The 21,855-nt window shown below is 42.7% G+C and overlaps 1 protein-coding gene across 2 annotated transcripts; it reads right to left on the bottom strand.

Moving 5' to 3' along the window:
• Positions 1-4,574: 4,574 nt before the first annotated feature.
• NUPR2 (nuclear protein 2, transcriptional regulator) lies at positions 4,575-5,884 on the bottom strand. Of its 2 annotated transcripts, none has more exons than XM_030871894.2 (2): positions 5,510-5,884; positions 4,575-5,235 (listed from the first exon to the last, which is right to left on the bottom strand). In XM_030871894.2, the coding sequence occupies exon 1, from the start codon at positions 5,838-5,840 to the stop codon at positions 5,544-5,546; it is 297 nt and encodes a 98-aa protein (XP_030727754.1). In that variant the 5' UTR covers positions 5,841-5,884; the 3' UTR covers positions 4,575-5,235; positions 5,510-5,543. The 2 variants fall into 2 exon arrangements, with proteins under 2 accessions (XP_030727754.1, XP_030727753.1); XM_030871893.2 differs by having other exon boundaries at positions 5,538-5,884.
• Positions 5,885-21,855: the final 15,971 nt, after the last annotated feature.

Raw genomic sequence — 21,855 nt, 5'->3', positions numbered from 1 at the left:
TAGAAAACCGGAAGTGGCCGTGGTTGTCGTGCAGACCTTGTCCTCCGAGCCTAGCGCGAGTCACAACCGCTAGCTGTTTGCTTCCTAGGGCACAAGGACCGTCGCTACTACCTTCAAACGTTTGCCTTATTAACATGGTAGGTCAGCTCCAATCTTGAGTGAGTGAGTCAGAGCTCTGGCGTGATTGTCGCTGGACCTTGGGCCAGTTACTTAACCGTTCTCACCATTAAGTTACTCATTTGGGTAAATATTTTTTGAGGCACAATGTGGGCACATAATAAGACGGAAAACTTTAGGGATCGACAGAGCTGAGTTGGTTCTACTTGTATTTTGTCCGTGGATCCAGTCAACAAAAGTTAAATTCAGACAGTAATAATGCCTTACATTTATGTATTTCATACATTTTCAAACCCCTTTCATATATTATAGAATTTGTGCCCGTAATTGATATGGTATTCGTTCACTGATAATTAAGTGAGATGTTCTGAATGATCTCCAAGTGCTAGCTAGGTTCTGGAAATAGAGCAGGAAATAAGACTACCTCCAAGGGGTTTAAATTCGGGGAGGCAAGAGACAAACACCTACATAAATTAGATGGTGGTGATATGAAGCGAAAGCAGGGTAAGGGTGGTAGGGAGTTAGGGGTTGGAGAGGGCATGAGTCTTTGAAGAGGAAGTATTTGAATGGAGTCCTTGAGGAAGTGCGGAAGCAAGCCTCGTGTTTATCAAGGGTACGAGCATTCCTGGCAAAGGGAATGGCAACTGCAAAGGCCCCAAGGATCTGTGCTTCAGTGATACTTGGTGTGAAATGCTTTTAACAGTACATTTTAGCGCCTCTGCAGTAGGGGACAAGTTAACTAGTGGCATTTCATGGGGGGCTTCATGGGGCCGTCCTTGGGGGTGGGGTGGGATTTATGGAGGAGAGAAAGCAGAGGTAGAACCTCCATTTATGCTTGGATGCCAATCAGAAATTTCCCCCTTCCACCAGAGGTAGCAGAGTTTAACACAGCCTTTCCAGCAACAGCAGAATGTTTGTGGAACTGAGGGGTAAATAATGCAAAAAACTTTTGTGAAAAACAAAGTTTTATTTTCACAGAACTTTTTAAAGAAATGAAAGGTTTACAAATGATAAGCCTTTGTATTCGCCTTTGGATAATTCATAAAAAGAGATGGGAGAAAGGAACTTTATTTATAAAGAACATTCTGGCACCAGAAGAGCTTAGAGTGAGCAGAGCTTTGGACAGACAGGCATGCAGACCAGAACAGAGACAATTTTAATCATACTTAGCTAAGTCACTAATTCCTAAATTGAAGAGAGAAAATTAGATGTTTGTACAAGGTTATTTTGTGATAGTAAAAGATTAAACAATCTAAATTCCTGTCAGCAGAATATAGGTAAAAAAAAATTATGGCACATTCACACAATATGCAGCTATAAAAAAGAAAGAAGTTTTTCTGTGTATTGATATGAAATGATTTCCAAGGTAAATTGTCAAGAGAAAAAAAGCAAGGGGCAGAATTGAGTATAGGGTGCTGTTTGTGAAATGGAGAGAAAAGCCCATAGTGTCCATGCATAAAATATCTTTAGCTGATAACACTGGTTGCCTTCAGGCAGTGGCACAGGGGTGAGACTTTTACTGATAACATTTTCTGTCTCTTGGATTTTGAAACAGTTAATGTATTACCTCTATTCAAAAAAAAAGAACATGTAAAAAGTTAAAATGAATAGCAAAAAAGTGGGAATTGAAAATAAATAGAATTCTGCTACCTATCATTTGCAGTTTGGTGGGTTAGGTGTGCCGAAGTTCACACTTTAGTAAAATTTATATACCAACTTATTCTGTAGTGATCACAGTCATCCTCAACAAATGCAATTACAGTGATGAAAATTTGTACAACGAACTCTTGCAGGCATTGTTACAGATATTTGATACAGATATTTGGCTGAGTGGACTTTTGATGATTGCAATAAAAATTCTACTGAAATTAGGTGGTAAATATCAGAAGTTTTAAAACTGTGCAAACTCTGTTCCAGAAATTCCATGTCTAAGAATTTGAGAAAGTCATGAATGTGAAAGAAATTAGCCATAAGGATGTTGATTTAACAAAATGTATAAAATAGGGAAAACGTGAAATAACCTAAGTGTCCTGCAATATACAATTAGTTAAATAAGTTGTAATACATACATACAATGAAATGCTATGCAGCCATTTAAAATGTGAAAGAATATGTGAAGTGAGAATTATCTTCACAAAACACCAAGTGAAAGAGCAGGTTACAAAGTAGTACACATAGTATGTTTGTATTTTGAGAAAGTTCTATTATATTTTAAAGGCTGTAATTATATACATCCCAGTAGTGATGTTATTCATTGGATAGTGATTTCTTTCTTCCTTCCTTTTTTTTTTTTTTTGGCTTGTCTGTATTTTCCAATTTGTCTACAGTGAACACACAATAATTAAACCTACATTGGTGGTTTAAAATATGTCCTCAAATTCCTTGACACTCCCTTCAAAAGGTGGAGCCTAATTCCTCTCCAGCCTCCTGAAAGACCCTGAGTTAGAATCATCCAGCTAAGCCACTCCCAAATTGTTGACCCACAGAAACTGAGATAGTAATTTGTTACACAGCAATAGGTAACTAATACACATAACTTCTACAGTGAGCATATTTAAATTTTAAAAGCTCTAGTATCTAAAATGAGCAAAATCTAGTTAGAACATCTTACAGTGTTGCTTTAACATAGCTCATGTCTGGGTATGCTGTACTTCACAGCAGGAATTGTGTAGGAACTGAGATGTTTAAGACATTAAGGTCCATACACTGTAAATGCAGTTTTTTCTTTGGATAACTAAGACATCGTTATATGAATATAGTGCCTTGCACATATCAGACAAAAAAGAATGAATGAATGAATTAAACTGTTGATCTGAAAGTACAGAATACTATAAAACAAATGGTTAAGTGGTGTTTATATGAAGTTCTAAAGGATTTTAAAGGAATGGACATTCAGTGTGGATGAATGCTTCTGGGAGAAAGTGGCACTTGGTGCCACTTTCAGTTAGGTGAAATTAGTTTTAGAAAAATTAAAATTGTAAAGCACAGCACAGATTCAAAGGAAGAAGCAGAATTGAATATGGTGAAGTTAGAGGACAGAAGACATGTGTCACGAACCAGTGTGTTTTTGGAAGTTATGAGAAACAAACCTAAGAAAATCCAATAGATGGGGACTTGCCTGGTGGTCCAGTGCCTTTCAGTGCAGGGGACGCGAGTTCCATCCCTGTTCGGGGAACTAAGATCCCACATGCTGCGAGGCAACTAAGCCTGCGTGGCACAACTAGAGAGAGAAAACCCACATGCCACAACTAGAGAGAAGCCTACGCGCTGCAAGGAAAGATCCCATGTGCCGCAATGAAGATCCCATGTACCACAGCTAAGACGCGATGCAGCCAAAAAAAAAAACAGAAATGCAATAGATGATTTGCAGCACAATATAAGGCATCTAAGCTTTTTGGCCTGCAAGGTTAGAGCAGCACTGAGGATCTTTATATTATTAAAATGGTCTTCTGAAGATTAATCTGGACATGTCTGAGATATAGCAGAGGGAGACTAGGGGTAAGGAAAAAAATCCTGAAGGCTAAGACAGTGGTGATGTGGACATTATTACTAATTATTTGAGTGCCTATTGTATACCAGGCACTGAGAGCTTTACGTGCGTTATTTCATTTATGCCTCACAAGAACTCTTGAAATAGGTACTGTATCATCCCTATTTTATAGGTAAGGAAACAGATGCTTAGAGTTTAAGCAACTTTCCCAAGTCCATACAGGTGTTTGACTCCAAAGTGAAGACTCCTACCATACCACACTGCCTGAATGTTGGAGACATTTTAAAATAATGAAGTGAGTGAAAGAATTTAAGACTTCCTTGGCAGTCCAGTGGTTAAGACTCCGCACTCCCAATGCAGGGGGCAAGGGTTCCATCCCTGGTTGGGATACTAAGATCTTGCATGCCGCATGGTGCGGCCAAAAAAAAAAAAAAAAAGGACTTCGTGACTAGAGAGGAAGGAGAAGAGGGATCACGTTCTGTAAACTTAAAAATAATTACCATTGGGGCTTCCCTGGTGGCGCAGTGGTTGAGAGTCCGCCTGCCAATGCAGGGGACGCGGGTTCGTGCCCCGGTCCGGGAAGATCCCACATGCCACGGAGCGGCTGGGCCCGTGAGCCATGGCCGCTGAGCCTGCGTGTCCGGAGCCTGTGCTCCGCAACGGGAGAGGCCACAACAGTGAGAGGCCCGCGTACCGCAAAAAAAAAAAAATAATAATTACTATTTATTGAGCACCGGTTATGTGCCAAGCCCTTAAGGGTGTCACATTTTATTTATTTTATCTATAATCCTGTTTGGCGAGGTAACCCAATATTATTCCCATTTTACAAATGCAAAACCTGAAGCATGGTGGAACTTGAAAGTAGCTTCCACTCAGAAGTTTGCTGAATGCCAGATTGATGAACACCCATAGCTAGGATTAAAATTCAAGTTGCTCCTTCCAGAACACCACCCTTCTCCCCCAACAAAGGACTCACCGCTGGGCGCAGAGACCTGACTGAATGCAGAGTGAAGAGAAAGAAGAGGGACCCTGCCATACTCTGCATAATTTTTAAACTATAACCCTAGTTCTTGGACATGGAGTTTGTGGGTGGTTCTGAACCACAGAAGGATGTCTACAGTTGAGGAAAACTGTGATGCTGGGAAGAGTGAATGTTTTTGAGTATCTGTTATGCCAGGTTTTCTAATTAGCTGTATGACCTCTGGAAAGTTACTTGAGTTCTGTGCCTCAGAATCCCGTCCGTAAAATGGAGCTAGCATTCGCTTCAAAGGATTGCTGTGGGGTCAAAGCGCAGAGAATTCCTATCTTTGTTCTGCCCACATTCGTCTTTGTGACGTCTTCTTTGCAGATAAGAACTCAAATATTTGTGTACTTGAAACAAGTTACCACAGCAACTTAAAAAAAACACCAGCAGAGTTAAAATGCCATTCTTGCTGCTCTTTTAATTAAAAACCCTAAACAGGCATACCCACTTGGATGTTACTTAACAATTAGTGAGGAAAAGATACTGAACTTAAGCGATGTCGAAAAGAAGTTCTGTTGACCAACATGGACTGTTCCCCTTAGGACCGGAGTTATAGCTGGAGTCAGAGAAAATACTTTTATCAGGTCCTTTGGGTATGGGTATCCTGTTGAAAACCAGACAAAAACAAAAATCAATTCTCTTTAGTCCGTGCATAAACACTGGAAGTAAATCCCTTACTTGTATTTTTAGAAAGATGTTTTCTGCGTTTCCTAGCCCCTTCTACCCAACTAAAAAATTCCAAAAGGTAGAATTTTAACTGCCGCCGGGAGACAGTCTGGGAATTTAGGGAGCCCAGCTAATGACTCGCTACGCGGGGCAGCCTCAGGAGGGGGCGACTGTGCCCCGTTCGAGTCGCAGGGGGCGGACCGGAGCGTTACCAGGGCGCTCGCGCGGGCCCGCACGCACCAGCACTCAGGCGAGACGGGTGCGCGGCCGGGGCTGCAGCTGGCGCTGGCGACGCTTGCGCTGGCCGTTGAGGAGCTTCTGCGCGATCTTGCGCTCGTGGCCGCCGGGCACCCGCCAGTTGGTGCGCAGTTCCCGCTCGCGCCGCGTCCGGCCCTTGCTGCGCCCGGCCCCGCAGGCCGGGAAGTCGCGCAGGTAGTAGTAATCCAGACAGTCATAGAGCTCCTCCTTGGAGCCAACCAGCGGCCACGCTTCGGGTGGCGGCAGCTGGGCCTGACCCTGGACACCAGGAAACGCCAAGTCCATCGCGCCTAGCCTCAGGGTCTGCCGCTCGCGCGCCCGTGCGCGCAAGTTTGTGGAGGCCCCCCCCCCAGCGCTTCGATTGGCTCCGCCGAAGGGGGCGGGGCCTAGGGCTGACGTCACAGGACCGGGAAGGTACTCAGCGCTAGGCCTCTGCGATCTGGCACCTGGAACCATGATCCTTTCCTCCATCCCGGCCTGTGCGCCGCCTGAGCGAGAAGGGTATTTGGCAAAATTAGACCAAACACTTGTTTATGTCGGTCAAAAATGGGAAATTATCCAAGTATCAAGTGTCAGGGAGCTGTGCATTACTCCGGCGGACTTTTATCAGCATTGAACATTTTGTTAGGCTATTTGATGACAGGAGTAAGTGCTCAATAAATGATGCAAAGTGAAAAATGAGCTTCTGAAGTAATATCTCTGGTATCCCAGTAATATATATTTAAAACATGTCCGGAGTGAAAGGAAATGCGGTGGAATGCTAAAAGTATTTCTGGCTGGTAGGGACATACACACATTAGTTCTTTTTTCCTTTCCACAGTCCACGTGTTTGATAAGGGGTACGAATTAACTGTATTAAGCGAGCGAGCGATTAAGAAGGGAAAGTCACCCTGCCTGGTGCAAGGCCGGGAACCGCGTGCAATTTCGGATTATCAGCAGGTGCCCAAGCCCTGCGGCCAGGGGACGCTAAAATTGTGGTAGCTTGATGCGCCGGCAGTTTTGGGGTGAGGGCCGAGAGTTGGGAGCGGCCGCGCGGGGGAACCAGCGCGAGCCCAGCGTCCCACCCGCCAGCCCCGGGTGCGCCCAGCCCCGCGGGCGTTGGGGGAAGGATGCTCCCCGAGAGCTGCAAAGGCGAGAGGAATCAGGCCGAGTGGCCTACGCTCAGAAAAGTCCAGACCTACCTCCTCGCCGAGGGCAGCTGCACAGCTGAGCAGGAGTCATTAACACCCTGCGGCACCCGAGGCTCTGCGGTGACTACCCGGTCTAATTACCTAATTACTGTCTCCGTAAACGCTGCTCTCAGGGAGTTATTGCGAAGAATGCCTTTGTTTTGGTTTGGTTTAACTAGCGCAGATAATTCTCTTCCCAGGAAAATTGCATCTATCCCCTCGGGGATTTTCTTTTTAATAGATCGAAAATAATTCAATACTTTAAAAAAAAGTCCTTTTCAGGTATTTGATCTTGCTGAGTTTCTGTCTGTGACCAAGTTGCCAATTTGAGTTTTTTTTCTGCTCTCTGAAGTATCCCTGGTGGGGCGTGGCCTACATACCACGCTCTGAGGGCAATTTTGTTAGTTCCTTAAATGAGCAAATCCCAAGAGAGAGTTTTTAATAAAACGCAGAGAGGATTTTCTCTTCCACCCACGTGTCTTACACCTGCTACTGGGAAAGAGAAGCTAATATTTATCCCTCTACCACCCTCCCACACATCATCTCTTTTAAAAACTCTCTTTAGAATTTGTTATGAAAATATTCAGACCTTCTCAGAAGTGAAAATAGAACAAAGAACTCCCGTATCCCATCACATGGATTCAACAATTATCAAGATCCTGTCAGGTTTGCTTTACCCCTTTCTGTTTTGCTCTGCTGCAGACCTTATGTCATTTTACTCCTGTATATCTCAATATACAGCTCTAAAAAACTAGACTTTTTTCCATAACCTCAATGCCATTTGCATACTTGACAAAGTCAACTTGGCCCTGTTATCATCTAAAACCCAGTCCAGAATCAAATTTCTCTGATTGTCTGAAAGACAATAGAAAACATACAACTCAGAATACATACAGAATCTACACATGAAATTTTCTTGTATGGTGTTTAAGTCTCTTATAATCTAGGGTGGGCCCCTGCCCTTTTCATTTTTTCCTGTCATGACTTGCTGCAAAAACTGGGTCAGTTGTCCTGTAAAATGCCCCACTTTGTGGATTTTTCTGTTTCCTTGTCGTGTCATTTAACTTCTTCCTCTCTCTCCCATATTGTGTAAATGGAGGTTGGCTCTAGAGGCTAGGAGGTGATGTGTGTTGGTATCACACCAGGAGACCCGCAATAGCTCATGGTCCCAGTTTCAGTGGTCAGTAGGCTCAGGTGGTGACAGCCTGCCCCTGCAATTGTATAGTTCCACATTAAGCTTTTATCTAATAGTTTCAACCATAGTTCATTGCTTTATTTGCTGTTTTGTTCATCTGCTATTATCTCATTAGGGGCTGTGAAATGGTAATTTTCTAATTCAATCCTTTCTTCCACACTTATTAGCTAGAATTCTTTCCCTCATGAATTTAGACTCTTTGGTTACCCTGATATATCTTTTTTCTTCCAGTTTTATTGGTATATAGTTGATGTACAGCACTGTATAAGGTGTACAGTGAAATGATTTGACTTAATACTTCATGAAATGAGGACCACAGTAAATTTAGTGAACATCCATCATCTCATATAGATACAAAATTGAATAGAAAAACATTTTTTTCCTTGTGATGAGAACTCAGGATTTCCTCTGTTAACTTTTGTATATCATATACAGCAGTGTTAATTATATTTATCATGTTGTATGTTACATCTCTAGTACTTATTTGTCTTATAGCTGGATGTTTGTATCTTTTGACTACCTTCATCCGATTCCCCCTCCCCCCCATACCACTCTCCCACACATTACCACTAGACCTGTCCTACAAGAAATGCTACAGGGATTCCTTCAGGTTGAAATGAAAGGACACGAGACAGTAACTTGTAGCCAGATATAGACATAAAGATCCCTGTTAAAGGTAAATACATGGGCACATATAAAAACCTATTGTTGGGGCTTCCCTGGTGGCGCAGTTGTTGAGAATCCACCTGACAATACAGGACACACGGGTTCGATCCCTGGTCCGGGAAGATCCCACATGCTGCGGAGCAACTAAGCTCATGCACCACAACTACTGAGCCTGTGCTCTCGAGCCCGTGAGCCACAACTACTGAGCCCACGTGCTGCAACTAGTGAAGCCCGCGCGCCTAGAGCCCGTGCTCCACAACGAGAGAAGCCACCACAATGAGAAATCTGCGCACTGCAACGAAGAGCAGCCCCCACTCGCCGCAACTGGAGAAAGCCCGCACGCAGCAAGGAAGACCCAACACAGCCCAAAATAAATAAATAAATAAAACCTATTGTTATAAATTTTTTTGTAACCCCACTTTTAATTTTTCACAGGATTTAAGAGACAAATGCTACAGTAATCAAAACATGTAGTACTGGAATAAGGCAGACATATACACCAATGAATCAGAATAGAGAACCCAGAAGTAAGCTCTTGCATATATGATCAAATGCTTTTCAACATTTGGTTCTGGGTAAACTGGATATCCATATGCAAAAGAATGAAATTGGACCTTTACCTTACATCCAATACAAAAATTAACTCAAAATGAATCAAAGACCTAAACATAAGCTCTAAATCTATAAAACTCTTAGAAGCAAACATAGTGGAAAAGCCTTATGACATTGGATTTGGCAATGATTTCTTGGATATGACACCAAAAGCACAGACAACAAAAGAAAAAATAGATAAATTAGACCTCATCAAACTTGAAAACTTTTGTGCATCAAAGAACACTATGAAGAGAGTGAGAAAGCAACTTATGGAATGAAAGAAAGTATTTGTAAATCATTTATCTGATAAGGGTTTAATATCCAGAATATATGAAGAACTCCTACAACTCAACAACAACCAAAAAACAACCCAGTTTAAAAGTAGGCAACAGACTTGAATATACATTTCTCCTTTCCTAACCTTCGTTGCCATATTGATTTCTAGCCCCCTGTGGTACTCCAGCAGCTGTGATAAACAATATGGGGTCTGTGCCAGTTACCAATTTATTGCCTTTTGGCTCCAAATTCACCCTTCATTGCTTGCTGTGCAAAAATTGGTGCTGGACCATTTAAGTATTTTTTTCTTTACCAGTTGGCACAATGTTAGTCTTTGTGAGGTGAGGGCTCCGGAGAGTAATTGCAGGAGGAAGGGGTTTCCTTTCTCATTCTAATGTCCTCTTTCAGCAGGCTCCTGCAGCATGCATGGGTTCCTTAATGCTCAGCTCCTGCAGTGCAGATGGCTTCCCCAGCACCAGGGTTCTGCAGCTCATGTAGCTCTTCCAGAGCCCCGCTCCTGCAGTGACAGTGGCCAGCACCACCCAGCCAGTAGTTTTCCCCTGAATCCTCCCATCCTTGGTTGCCTTTGTGTCAGGGTGCCTCCATTGAGACACCTGTCCAAGAATGACTTTCCTTGACACCCTAGAAGGTAGGTTTCTGGCAAGTTCTGGAGGGCAAATTTCCAGCAACTACCATTGCTGTGTAAAGCTCAGCTTCTCTGTACACCGGTCCCAAATCTCAGACACAGAGTTTTGGGTAAAGTAGAAAAGGATAGCTTTATTACTTTGCCAGGCAAAGGGGGACTCCTGCCTGGAAAAACTATGTGTCCCAACCTGGGAGGATTTGATGAGGGGTTTTACAACGATGGTTCAAAGGTGGGGTCTCTGACAAGATTAGGGTGAGTGCGCCCGCTTGCACTCCCTTAATCTCGTCTCAGATGGTGGGTCTCCTAATCTGGATGAACTTCTCTGGTTCCTTTCATCTGACCTCAGCTGGTTTCTTGCCTGCTCCTCCCTTGATGAGCAACTGTTCGAATCTGCCCTTTGGAATTCCAGGAGGGTCATGGAGACTGGAGTCTTGCCTATAAGAAACAGGGGACAAAAGGGCCTCTATACCTGGGAGCCTCACAGGGCCTCTCTCGGTTTCACCACTGGCCCAGCATTGAGCGACTTCTGTGCCATCCAGTTACCCGCAGCTGTGTAACTCTCCACAAGGTCTGGATCTCAGCCCCGGTCCTCTACCTTAGCTTAGGGGGTGATGGGTGCACCTTACATATGCCAATCCTGTATCCTTTAGAGTTCTCTTTACTTTTTGGCTAGCAGCCAATCCCACTTTACTCAAATGCCCTATTATAGTTAACACTTACATGTATTAAAATTTCGCTGTTCAAATTGCTGTGTGGCTTCCATCTCCCAATTTGACCCTGAGTGATACAGGGTCTCTGCCCAACACAACAAGGAAGAAGGACACCCAGTCTCTCACCATTATACAATATGGTGTGCTACTCCAGTAGTGGGACAGAGTATTGGAGGTAGTGGGTAAGAAGATGCCTAGAGGGTCCATGAAGACTGAGAGAATTAAGCTGAAAGGATGAGGAGGGGATCAGGGCACTCCAAGTTCATCATTAACACCTCCTCTTGTCTTTCTTCCCACCATCACTAAATCTCTGAGTTATATCAATTCTATCTCCCAAGTCTGGTCCATGCTTTCCACCCCACTGCCGCATCTCATGCCAGGCCATCATCGTCTCTGCCTGGTTTATCGTGAGGGCCCTCTAATTATCGTCTTTGCTTCCACCCCTTGTTCAACCTGTTCTCCACAATGAAGCCAGAGAGATTTTTCTAAAAGACAAATGTGAGTCCTTGATTAAAAACTGTTGGTCTCGCCCATTCCCCCAAGGACAAAATCTGACTCATTTGGTCACAAGGTTTGGAAAGATCTGGCCTCTGCTCACCTTTTCAGTTTCATCTTGTGCCACCCCTCCCTGTATTCTTACTCTCCAGCCACATGGAATGTTCGTTTCCTTAGGAACCTTTATTAGTACTGTTCGCTCTTCCAGGAAACCCTCTCCCTACCACCACCTTCACCCTTTCACTCTCATCTTTGCTTCCTTAGCTCATCCTTAGCCACGGCTAAGATATCTACTCGGAGGAGGAGACTTCCCAAACCTATCTTTCTCTGATCTGGCTAGGCGCCCCTTGTGTATATTTCAGTCAAACCCGGTACTTTTCTCATAATGCTTATCACAGTCTGGTAACTGTTAACATGTATGTCCCCTCACTACTATGACATGAAATTCATACTTCGTGGCAAGAAAAGAAAAATTTAAACGTAAAAACTTTTCTCTGCCTTTTGGCCTCCTCTCTCCCCTCTAGTGTGCATTGTGTATCTGCATTATGCATCGACCAAACCTCCCCACAGGCAGAAATACCTGCTCAGCCATAAAGAGCAACATTCTCCTAGCACCAACAAGACAACTCCTTAAAAGATAACATTCCTTCCTGATTTTGTAAGGGGTCACCCACTACTGTGCACTCACAGATCTGGATTGTGTAAACTGTCAATAATACATCACTTAATGTACAGCCCCTTCTCTCAAAAAACTTACATAACTGCTTTGACTTCTAATGGGTGGAACAGTTCTTGGAGCTTTCTGAGAGGCTGTTCTCAGGTTATAATCCTCAATTTGGCTTGAATAAAATTTTCCACTTCTTAGATGGACTGATTAATTTTTTGTCGACACTACACTACAAGCTCCATGAGGACTGAAATTCTCGTTCACCCTTGTTTCCTAAGCATCTATTAATATTATAGTGCATGGTACATATTAGGTGCTCAATAAAAGTTGGGGGGAAAAGAATGAACCAGCAAAGATAACAGGGAGAATGTGTGAAAGTATGTCATATAAACAGAGTGTAGGGACGTGGGTAAGAGTGGCTGGACCTGAAGGGCCCTGTAATTTATACTGAGCAATTTGTACTATAAAATATGAATCAAACACCCCACATTGGCTGCTGGTGATTGAACTGGGCTTCCTGTTCATACATTTGGTTTGACCAGCACAGTTTTAAGAACCTTTGAATGTGTATGCCTTTCAGTTTGCCACAATTCCCACTGGTCCCCACATTACATGGGCCTCCTTTCCTCATTGAAGCTGGCTGCCTGCCTCACTGAGATCTGTGTTTGCTATCCCTGCAGATGGATGGGTAATTTAAAGAGGGAGAGGATTTAAAGAGGGGGATTTAAGATATGAGTTCTAGAAAGATAAATCCACCCTCAGTGGCGGTGTGCTTTGAGGATTCCTCGGGAGAAGTGAATTTGTTTCATTCAAAGAGCCCTGGGAATAAAGGTAGACTCAGAAAATCAGAGGCATCAACCACATTTTGAACAGCTCACGTCTTCAGACTGCTAAATTGGCTGTTGCCGGGCTGGGTCCATCCTCTCCTGTTTGCTTTCAGAAACACAAACTGCCCTGATGAAATCTGAAGTCAGAGCTGCAACATTGACTCAGCAGCCTGCCATATTGCAAGGCCTCGTGCCAGGAGCTGTGGGGGGATATAAAATGTAAGGGGAGGCTGGAATATAGCATCTCCTAGGGTATATGGCAGCCGTGGCCACACAGTGCCCCACAGAGATGGGGGTTGGTGCTGTTAGGGAAAACTGGACTTGCCTCTTGGCAGGTGTGGAGCCAAAAGTCACAATCAAGCCACAGAGCGGGAGGAGGACTTATTACTTGCAGCAAGTAAAGAGAACACTGGAGATCTTTCCCAAAGCAGTGTGTCTCCCCAAAGAGCAAAATTGGGGAGGTTTTAAGCTAAGGGTGTATACATATTCATGAAGGGGCTTGGGCTGTCCACAGAGTCCAAGCTTTAGTTGATTGAAGTATCAAGGGTCAGAAAAGGTCAACATCATCATCCCTTAGGTTTCAGCTGATCTGGTAGTTGAGTCCCTAGGGGGGTTTAAATTCTACAAAACACCTCAAGAAAGTGCTTCAGGCTAGCCTTTACCATTGAAACAGAACTTAGAGTCTTTACAACTGATTTGTTAACTTTGCTATTGTTTCTTCTCCTGGTTGATAACAGTTTATCCTTTTGTTCCCCTTCTCCTACAGTTTCCCTACATTTACATCTTGAAATATTGTGTTACGCTTGTTATAACTGATGAACCATATTGATACATTATTATTAACTAAAGTCCAATATTTTATATTAGGGGTCACTTTTTGTGTAGTACATTGTATGTGTTTTGAAAATTTGTCCCATCATTACTGTATCATAGAGAATAGTTTCGTTGCCTTAAAAATCCTCTGTATTCCACTCTTTGTCCTTCGCTCCCTTTCCCCAACCTCTGACAAAACTAAAACTCCCGGAAAATAACATAGGTGAAAAATCTTGGTAACTTTGGGCTTGGTGATGACTTTTCAGTTACAACACCAAAAGCATGATTCATGAAAGAAAAAATTGATAAGTTGGACTTTATTAAAATTAAAAACTTAGGGACTTCTATAGTGATCCAGTGGTTAAGATTCCATGCTCCTGGGACTTCCCTGCTGGTCCAGTGGTAAAGAATTTGTCCTGCAATGCAGGGGATGTGGGTTCGATCCCTGGTCAGGGAATAAGATCCCACATGCCGCAGGGCAACTAAACTTGCGCGCCACAACTACTGAGCCTGCGTGCCTCAACTAGAGAGCCCGTGTGCTGCAAACTACAGAGCCCACGTGCTCTGAAGCCTGCATGCCATAACTAGAGAAGAGAAACCCCGCACGCCACAACTAGAGAGAAGCCTACGTGCCACAGCGAAGAGCCTGTGTGCGGCAACAAAGATCCCGTGTGCCACAACTAAGACCCGACACAGCCAAAAAGAAAAATAAATAAGTAAATAAAAGATAAATTTAAAAAAAAAGGCTCTGTGCTCCCAATGCGGGGGCCTGTGTTCGATCCCTGGTCAGGGAACTAGATCCTGCATGCATGCCGCCACTAAAAGATCCCGTGTACAGGGAACTCTACTCAGTGCTCTGTGGTGACCTAAATAAGAAGGAAACCCAAAAAAGAGGGGATATATATATACACATAGCTGATTCACTTTGCTGTACAGTATAAAATAACACAATATTGTAAAGCAGCTATAGTCCACTAACAATTTTTTTTTTTTTTTTTTTTGCGGTACGAGGGCCTCTCACTGTTGTGGCCTCTCCCGTTGCGGAGTACAGGCTCCGGACACGCAGGCTCAGCGGCCATGGCTCATGGGCCCAGCTGCTCCACGGCATGTAGGATCTTTCCAGACTGGGGCACGAACCCGCGTCCCCTGCATCGGCAGGTGGACTCTCAACCACTGCGCCACCAGGGAAGCCCCAATAACAATTTAAAAAACAAAAATAAAAGATCCTGCGTGCTGCAACTAAGACCCAGTGCAGCCAGACGAACAAACAAATAAATAAAACATTTAAAAAAATGAAATGAAATGAAATGAAAAACTTGGACTTCCCTGGTGGTCCAGTGGTAAGACTCCGTGCTCCCAATGCAGAGGGCCTAGGTTCAATCCCTGGTCGGGGAACTAGACACCGCATGCACGCTGCAACTAAGAGTTTGTGTGCCGCAGCTAAGACCCGGTGCAGCCAAAATAAATAAATAAATAAGTAAATAAAATAAAATAACTTTAAAAAACCATGCATTAAAAAAATAATATAAATTAAAAACTTAAGCTCTGTGAAAGACACAATTAACAGAATGAAAAAACAAGTCACAGACTGGGAGAAAATCTTTGCAAAACACATATTTGATAAAGGAGTGGTATCAAAAATATATTTTAAAAAATCTCTTTTAAACTCAACAATAAGAAAACTAACTTCCTGACTAAAAGTAGGCAAAAGATCTGAACAAACGCCTCACCGAAGAAGATATACAGATGGCAAATATGCATATGAAAATATGCTCAACATCATATGTCATTAGGGGATTGCAAATTAAAACAGTGAGTTACCACTACACACCTATTAGAATGGCTGAATTTCAAAGCACTGACAACACCAAACATTGGTGAGGATGTGGAGCAACAGGAACTGTCATTCGTTGCTGCTGGGAATGTAAAAGTGTACAGTCATTTTGAAAGAGAGTATGGCAGTTTCCTACAAAACTAATTGTAATTTTTAAGTTGGAAATCAAATATATAACTTGTTTGAGGTAAATAGTACCACAAGCAGATTTTCTTTAAGAGCCAAACAAATCTTTAAAAGCAAGTATCAATATAAGACAAAGCTTCTGGTATAGGATCAGTAGTAAAAAATAATGATGTATGAGTACTTGGATAATGAACCCACTTTGCAATAGCACAACTTTAGGTATATACTGTGGATTCTCTATAGTTCAGAATTCTGAAATGTACAACAGGCTGATTGTCCCTAAAGAAAACTATTTTTAAAAAGGTGTAACTTAGGTGTTCTTGTATTTGACCAACTCCATCTAAGTTTAGATGTGTTGAAGGATGTAGGTTAGTGGTTTTCAAAGTGTGAGCAAAGGGGACCCATGAGGTAAAAACCATTTTAACAACAATATTAAAGACATTATCTGCCTCTCACTCTTGTTCTCTCATTAGTGTAGAGTGGAATTTTCCAGAGGCTACATGAAGTGTGATATCACAACAGATTGAATGTTGATATGAGAATCCAGCTGTCTTTTATTAGTCCAGACGTTAAGGAGATATGCAAAAATGTAAAATGAGTCCACTTTTCTCACTAGTGTGTTTTTTTTGTTTTGGAAAGTATAATTATTTTAAAAATACTTATGTCAACCTGTAATGGTTTTGTTATTATTTTGTAATGAACAAATATTTTAAAATTCTGTCTTGGGCTTCCCTGGTGGCGCAGTGGTTGAGAGTCCGCCTGCCGATGCAGGGGACACGGGTTCATGCCCTGTTCCGGGAAGATCCCACATGCCGCGGAGCGGCTGGGCCAGTGAGCCATGGCCGCTGAGCCTGCGCGTCCGGAGCCCGTGCTCCGCAACGGGAGAGGCCACAGCAGTGAGAGGCCGGCGTACCGCAACAACAACAAAAAAATTCTGTCTTAATTTCTAATATGGAAACTTTTAATATATATAACTCATACAAACAAAAAGTCTTAGAGATCTTCATAAAATTTTAAAATGTAAAGGGATGCTGAACGTCCAAAATTTGAGAACCAGTAATTTAGCAAGCCATGTGCAACTTGCTACTTGATGTATTTAAAAAAAATAAGGTATAGGATAGTGATAGTGAGATAAAGAAGAAAAACATAGGGCTCCCCTGGTGGCGCAGTGGTTAAGAATCCGCCTGCTAATGCAGGGGACACAGGTTCGAGCCCTGGTCCGGGAAGATCCCACATGCCGTGGAGCAACTAAGCCCACAGTACCACGATTACTGAGTCTGCGCTCTAGGGCCCGCGAGCTACAACTACTGAGCCCGCATGCCACAACTACTGAACCCTGCGCTCCTAGAGCCCGTGCTCTGCAACAAGAGAAGCCACCAAAATAAGAAGTCCACGCACCACAATGAAGAGTAGCCCCTGCTCGCCACAACTAGAGAAAGCCCGCGCACAGCAACGAAGACCAAATGCAGCCAAAAATTAAAATTAAAAGAAAAAAAAAAAAAAAAGAAAAACACAGAGAAGTAAGTCCTAATGACTACTCATGTATATTCTTTTGACAACAAGAAAAAAAAAGGCAAATAATTTTGCACAGGAACTTTAACACATTCTGTACAGTGGTCTCACTTTGCTGACATCATTTATACAAATTCTTCAGTTTTTTCTTGACTATTATTATCAATATCTGCTTCCATGATCATTTAATCAATCTTCTCATGTGTTAACTTTTCTTGAAGGTGTTTTATCATGTGATGTACTTATGTCGCACCAACACGGACAGTGTCATCCTTATAAAACACAAGGAATGTTTCTCTAATTTCTTTTTTATGTTTTTCATTTTTCTTGTCATCATTGTCAGAAAGTCCAGAAAGTCAATTGTACTATTTCCATCACCATTTGTTTCATTAATTTATCCTGAAATTTTGCTTCTAGGGAATTTTGCCCAAGAGGCCTCATTACAGTCTCCAATTTTTTGATGTTTGTCACCATCCTTGTCAAATAGTGGAAAGCTTCTCTCAATTCTGCACTCTGCTTTCCCTTCAGCTGGTCAACCATGCTGCCAGTGCCATTTGTCTTCAAGTGACAGTCACACAAACGTTCAGTTCGTTATCTCCACTCAGACTCTCTGAAATACTATTACTTCTTAATGTTTATATGTTTATATTTATACATATTTTGAGTAAAACTTACATGGAAAAAGCTTCATTCGCTATTTTTTAAAATTTATTTATTTATTTTAATTGACGTATAGTTGATTTACAATGTTGTGTTAGTTTCTGGTGTACCTCAAAGCGATTCCCTCCCCCACCTCATCCTCTTTCTTGGCAACCACAAGTCCATTTTCTATGTCTATGAATCTGTTTCTGTTTCATAAATAAGTTCATTTGTATCATTTTTTTAGATTCCACATATAAGTGGTATCATATGGTATTTATCTTTCTCTTTTTGTTGTTTTTTAAAAAAATATTTTATTTTATTTATTTTCTTTTACTTTTTTGGCTGCATCGGGTCTTCGTTGAGGCGTGCGGGCTTCTTTCTAGGTGGTGCATGGGCTCCAGGGCGCGTGGGCTCTGTAGTTTTTGGCACGCGAGCTCTCTTGTTGAGGTGCGGAAGCTCAGTAGTTGTGGCTCACGGGCTTAGCTGCCCTGTGGCACGTGGGATCTTAATTCCCCCATCAGGGATTGAACCTGGGTACCCTGCATTGGAAGGCGATTCTTTACCACTGGACCACCAGGGAAGTCCCTTTCTCTCTTTTTTTTTTTTTATTTTATTTTGCGGTACGCGGGCCTCTCACTGTTGTGGCCTCTCCCGTTGCGGAGCACAGGCTCCAGATGCGCAGGCTCAGTGGCCATGGCTCACGGGCCTAGCCGCTCCGCGGCACGTGGGATCTTCCCGGACCGGGGCACAAACCCGTGTCCCCTGCATCGGCAGGTGGACTCTCAACCACTGCGCCACCAGGGAAGCCCCCCTTTCTCTTTTTGACTTACTTCACTTAGTATGATAATCTCTGGGTCCATCCATGTTGCTGCAAATGTCAATATTTCATTCTTTTTTATGGCTGAGTTCTATTCCAATGTGTGTGTGTGTGTATGTGTGTGTGTGTGTATCACATCTTCTTTATCCATTCATCTGTCAATGGACATTTAGATTGCTTCCACGTCTTGGGACTTCCCTGGTGGTCCAGTGCGTAAGACCCCGGGCTTCTAATGCAGGGGGCCCAGATTCGATCCCTGGTTGGGGAACTAGATCCCGCATGCATGCCGCTACTAAGACCCGGGGCAGCCAAAATTAAAAAAATAAATAAGTAAATAGATTGCTTCCATGTCTTGGCTATCATAAATAGTGCTGCTATGAACATAAGGGTGCATGTATCTTTTTGAATTATAGTTTTGTTGGAATATATTCCCAGGAGTGGGATTGCTGGATCATATAGCAACTCTATTTTTAGTTTTTTGAGGAACCTCCGTACTGTTTTCCATAGTGGTTGCACCAATTTACATTCCCGCCAATAGTGTAAGAGGGTTCACATTCACTGGGTTTTGCAAATTCATTGGTTTATTTGATAAATGCATGTGTCCATTGGTAACCAACCAATGAGAAAGAAAATGTCATTTGTTACAGTCAGGAGCTGGTTTTGCACTATCAGGCTTTGGCATTCTCTTGTTTTTTATTGCTGAGTACAAGTCTGCTGTATGAATATACCATACTTGGCTTTTCCATTCACCTGTTTGTAGTCATTGGGTTGTTTCCAATCTTTAGCTGTTAAGAATAAAAATGGTATGAATAAAAAGACTTTGTACATGTATATTTTGTGAACATATATTTTCATTACTCTTCTAGAAAATATCTAGGTGTGAAATTGCTGGGTCATATGGTAGGTGACATTTAGCTTTATGACTAGCTGTCAGATTTTCTAAAGTGTTTTACCATCTTACATTTTCCAACAATGTGTGAACGTTTCAGTTGCTCTTCTTCCTTGCCAACCAGGGTAGGCGTTGTCATTGTTTTCAATGTTAGCCATTCTAGTGGGTAGAAAATAGTACCTTGTGGGTTTAATTTGAATTTCCTTTTCAGAAAACATCATCCATCATATTAACTGAATGTTGTTCATTTGAATTTTACTGTTTCTTTAATATACTTTATATTACTGTACAATTACATTTAATTTTCTAACTTGCTTTGGTTTTATCCTTGTACAAGGAGCTATAAGAATAAGGCATTTATTTTATTTTTTAGAATAAGGCATTTATATCTACTTTTCTGTTTGTACATATTTAAGTAACATCATAATAAAAATAATATAGGTCAACATTTGAGGCTCATAATTTTTCCTTTACAAGATATAAGTGCATTGCTCAAGTCTGAACCGCTAACCCAGCCCACACATTTCTGCCATTCAAGTCTTTGTCCACTTTTCTTTCTTTAAAAATGTATTTTATTTTATTATTATTTTTTTAGAAGTCAGTTTTTTTTTAATTTAAATTTTTATTTTTTAAATTTATTTTTGGCTGTGTTGGGTCTTCGTTGCTGTGTGCGGGCTTTCTCTACTTGCGGCGATTGGGGGCTACTCTTCCTTGCAGTGCGCGGGATTCTCTTTGCAGTGGCTTCTCTTGTTGCGGATCAGGGGCTCTAGGTGTAAGGGCTTCAGTAGTTGCAGCACGTGGGCTCAGTAGTTGTGGCTCGTGGCCCCTAAAGCGCAGGCTCAGCAATTGTGGCGCACGGGCTTAGGTGCTCCGCGGCATGTGGGATCTTCCTGGACCAGGGCTCGAACCTGTGTCCCCTGCATTGGCAGGCGGATTCTTAACCACTGTGCCACCAGGGAAGTCCCAATACTTATTTTTATTTTTATTTTTTTGCGGTACGCGGGCCTCTCACTGTTGTGGCCTCTCCCGTTGTGGAGCACAGGCTCCGGATGCGCAGGCTCAGTGGCCATGGCTCACTGGCCCAGCCGCTCCACGGCATGTGAGATCTTCCCGGACCGGGGCATGAACCTGTGTCCCCTGCATCGGCAGGCGGGCTCTCAACCACTGTGCCACCAGGGAAGCCCCCAATACTTATTTTTAAATAAAGATGTGAGAATTGTCCTCTACTCCTTAGCTGCATGCTCTTATTTTAAAAGATTATTACTGTTAACAATTTGGGGGCTTCCCTGGTGGCGCAGTGGTTAAGAATCCGCCTGCCAACGCAGGGGACATGGGTTTAAGCCCTGGTCCAGGAAGATCCCACATGCTGCAGAGCAACTAAACCCGTGTGCCACAACTACTGAAGCCCACGCGCCTAGAGCCAGTGCTCTGCCGCAAGAGAAGACACTGCAATGGGAAGCCTGCGACCTCAACGAAGAGTAGCCCCCGCTCACCGCAACTAGAGAAAGCCCACCTGCAGCAATGAAAACCCAACGCAGCCAAAAGTAAATAAATAAAATTTTTTAAAAAAGAGGCACATTAAAAAAAAGTTTTGGGGGGTGGTGGGAGGGAGGTCACTTCATACTTTCCACTTTAATATATCATGGACACCTATACTTATATCTACTGATCTACCTTAATCTTTCTCGTGGTCACGTCGTGTTTCATTATATGGGTGGATTACAGTTTTCTAACCAGTTCCTGTAGGCTTTTAGATTCCTTCTCACATTTGCTATGAGCTCTTTACATCATTAAAAAAATGAAAATATCTCACATTTCCTGGTAACATTTTCCTCTCTAAATTTTCCCCATAAACCTTTGAATGTTGTTAACTTTTCACACACCATTTAAAACTTTTAAGAACTTATAGTGTCTGTGTGTTCCTTCTTTTTCTTCATGGTGTCTTCTGCTCTACTCTGGGCTTCACCATCTAGGAAGAAAGACTGAGGAGGCAACATGGCTCCTGTGTGCTGGGCGTGGGAGGGACACCCCCTCAGCTCTAACATCTCCTCCAGTGCCCACCCTAGGAAGGTGATATTCAGTGTTCTGGAATCAGTTCCCCCACCCCTTTATTTATTTTTTGCTTTATTATCCCCTGACATAACTTCAACTGCTCCCTCCCTATCTGCTTCAAAATCTGTCTCTTTAGCACCAAACTCTTCCCCAGATGCCTTCTACTCCTATCCAGATAGATGCCTTGTATTTCCAAGACAACAGCTCTCCAGCCAGACTCATTATACGCACCCACAAAAACTGATTCCCTTTTTCTCAAGACCTCCTAGTCTTTCACCATCCATATCAAACCAGTCATCACAAACCTTATTGATTCTACCTTCTAAGAATCTCTGGATGCTTTCTCTTCAAGCCCGCTGTTACCGTCTGG

The sequence above is a fragment of the Globicephala melas genome, chromosome 15 (genome assembly GCF_963455315.2).
Source record: "Globicephala melas chromosome 15, mGloMel1.2, whole genome shotgun sequence".
NCBI classification, from domain to species: domain Eukaryota; kingdom Metazoa; phylum Chordata; class Mammalia; order Artiodactyla; family Delphinidae; genus Globicephala; species Globicephala melas.
This window is presented reverse-complemented; position numbering and strand designations above follow the sequence as displayed.

What these genes read in the sequence shown, in the direction of transcription:
- NUPR2 (XM_030871894.2), bottom strand. Translation starts at nt 5,840, where the DNA reads ATGGACTTGGCGTTTCCTGGTGTCCAGGGTCAGGCCCAGCTGCCGCCA.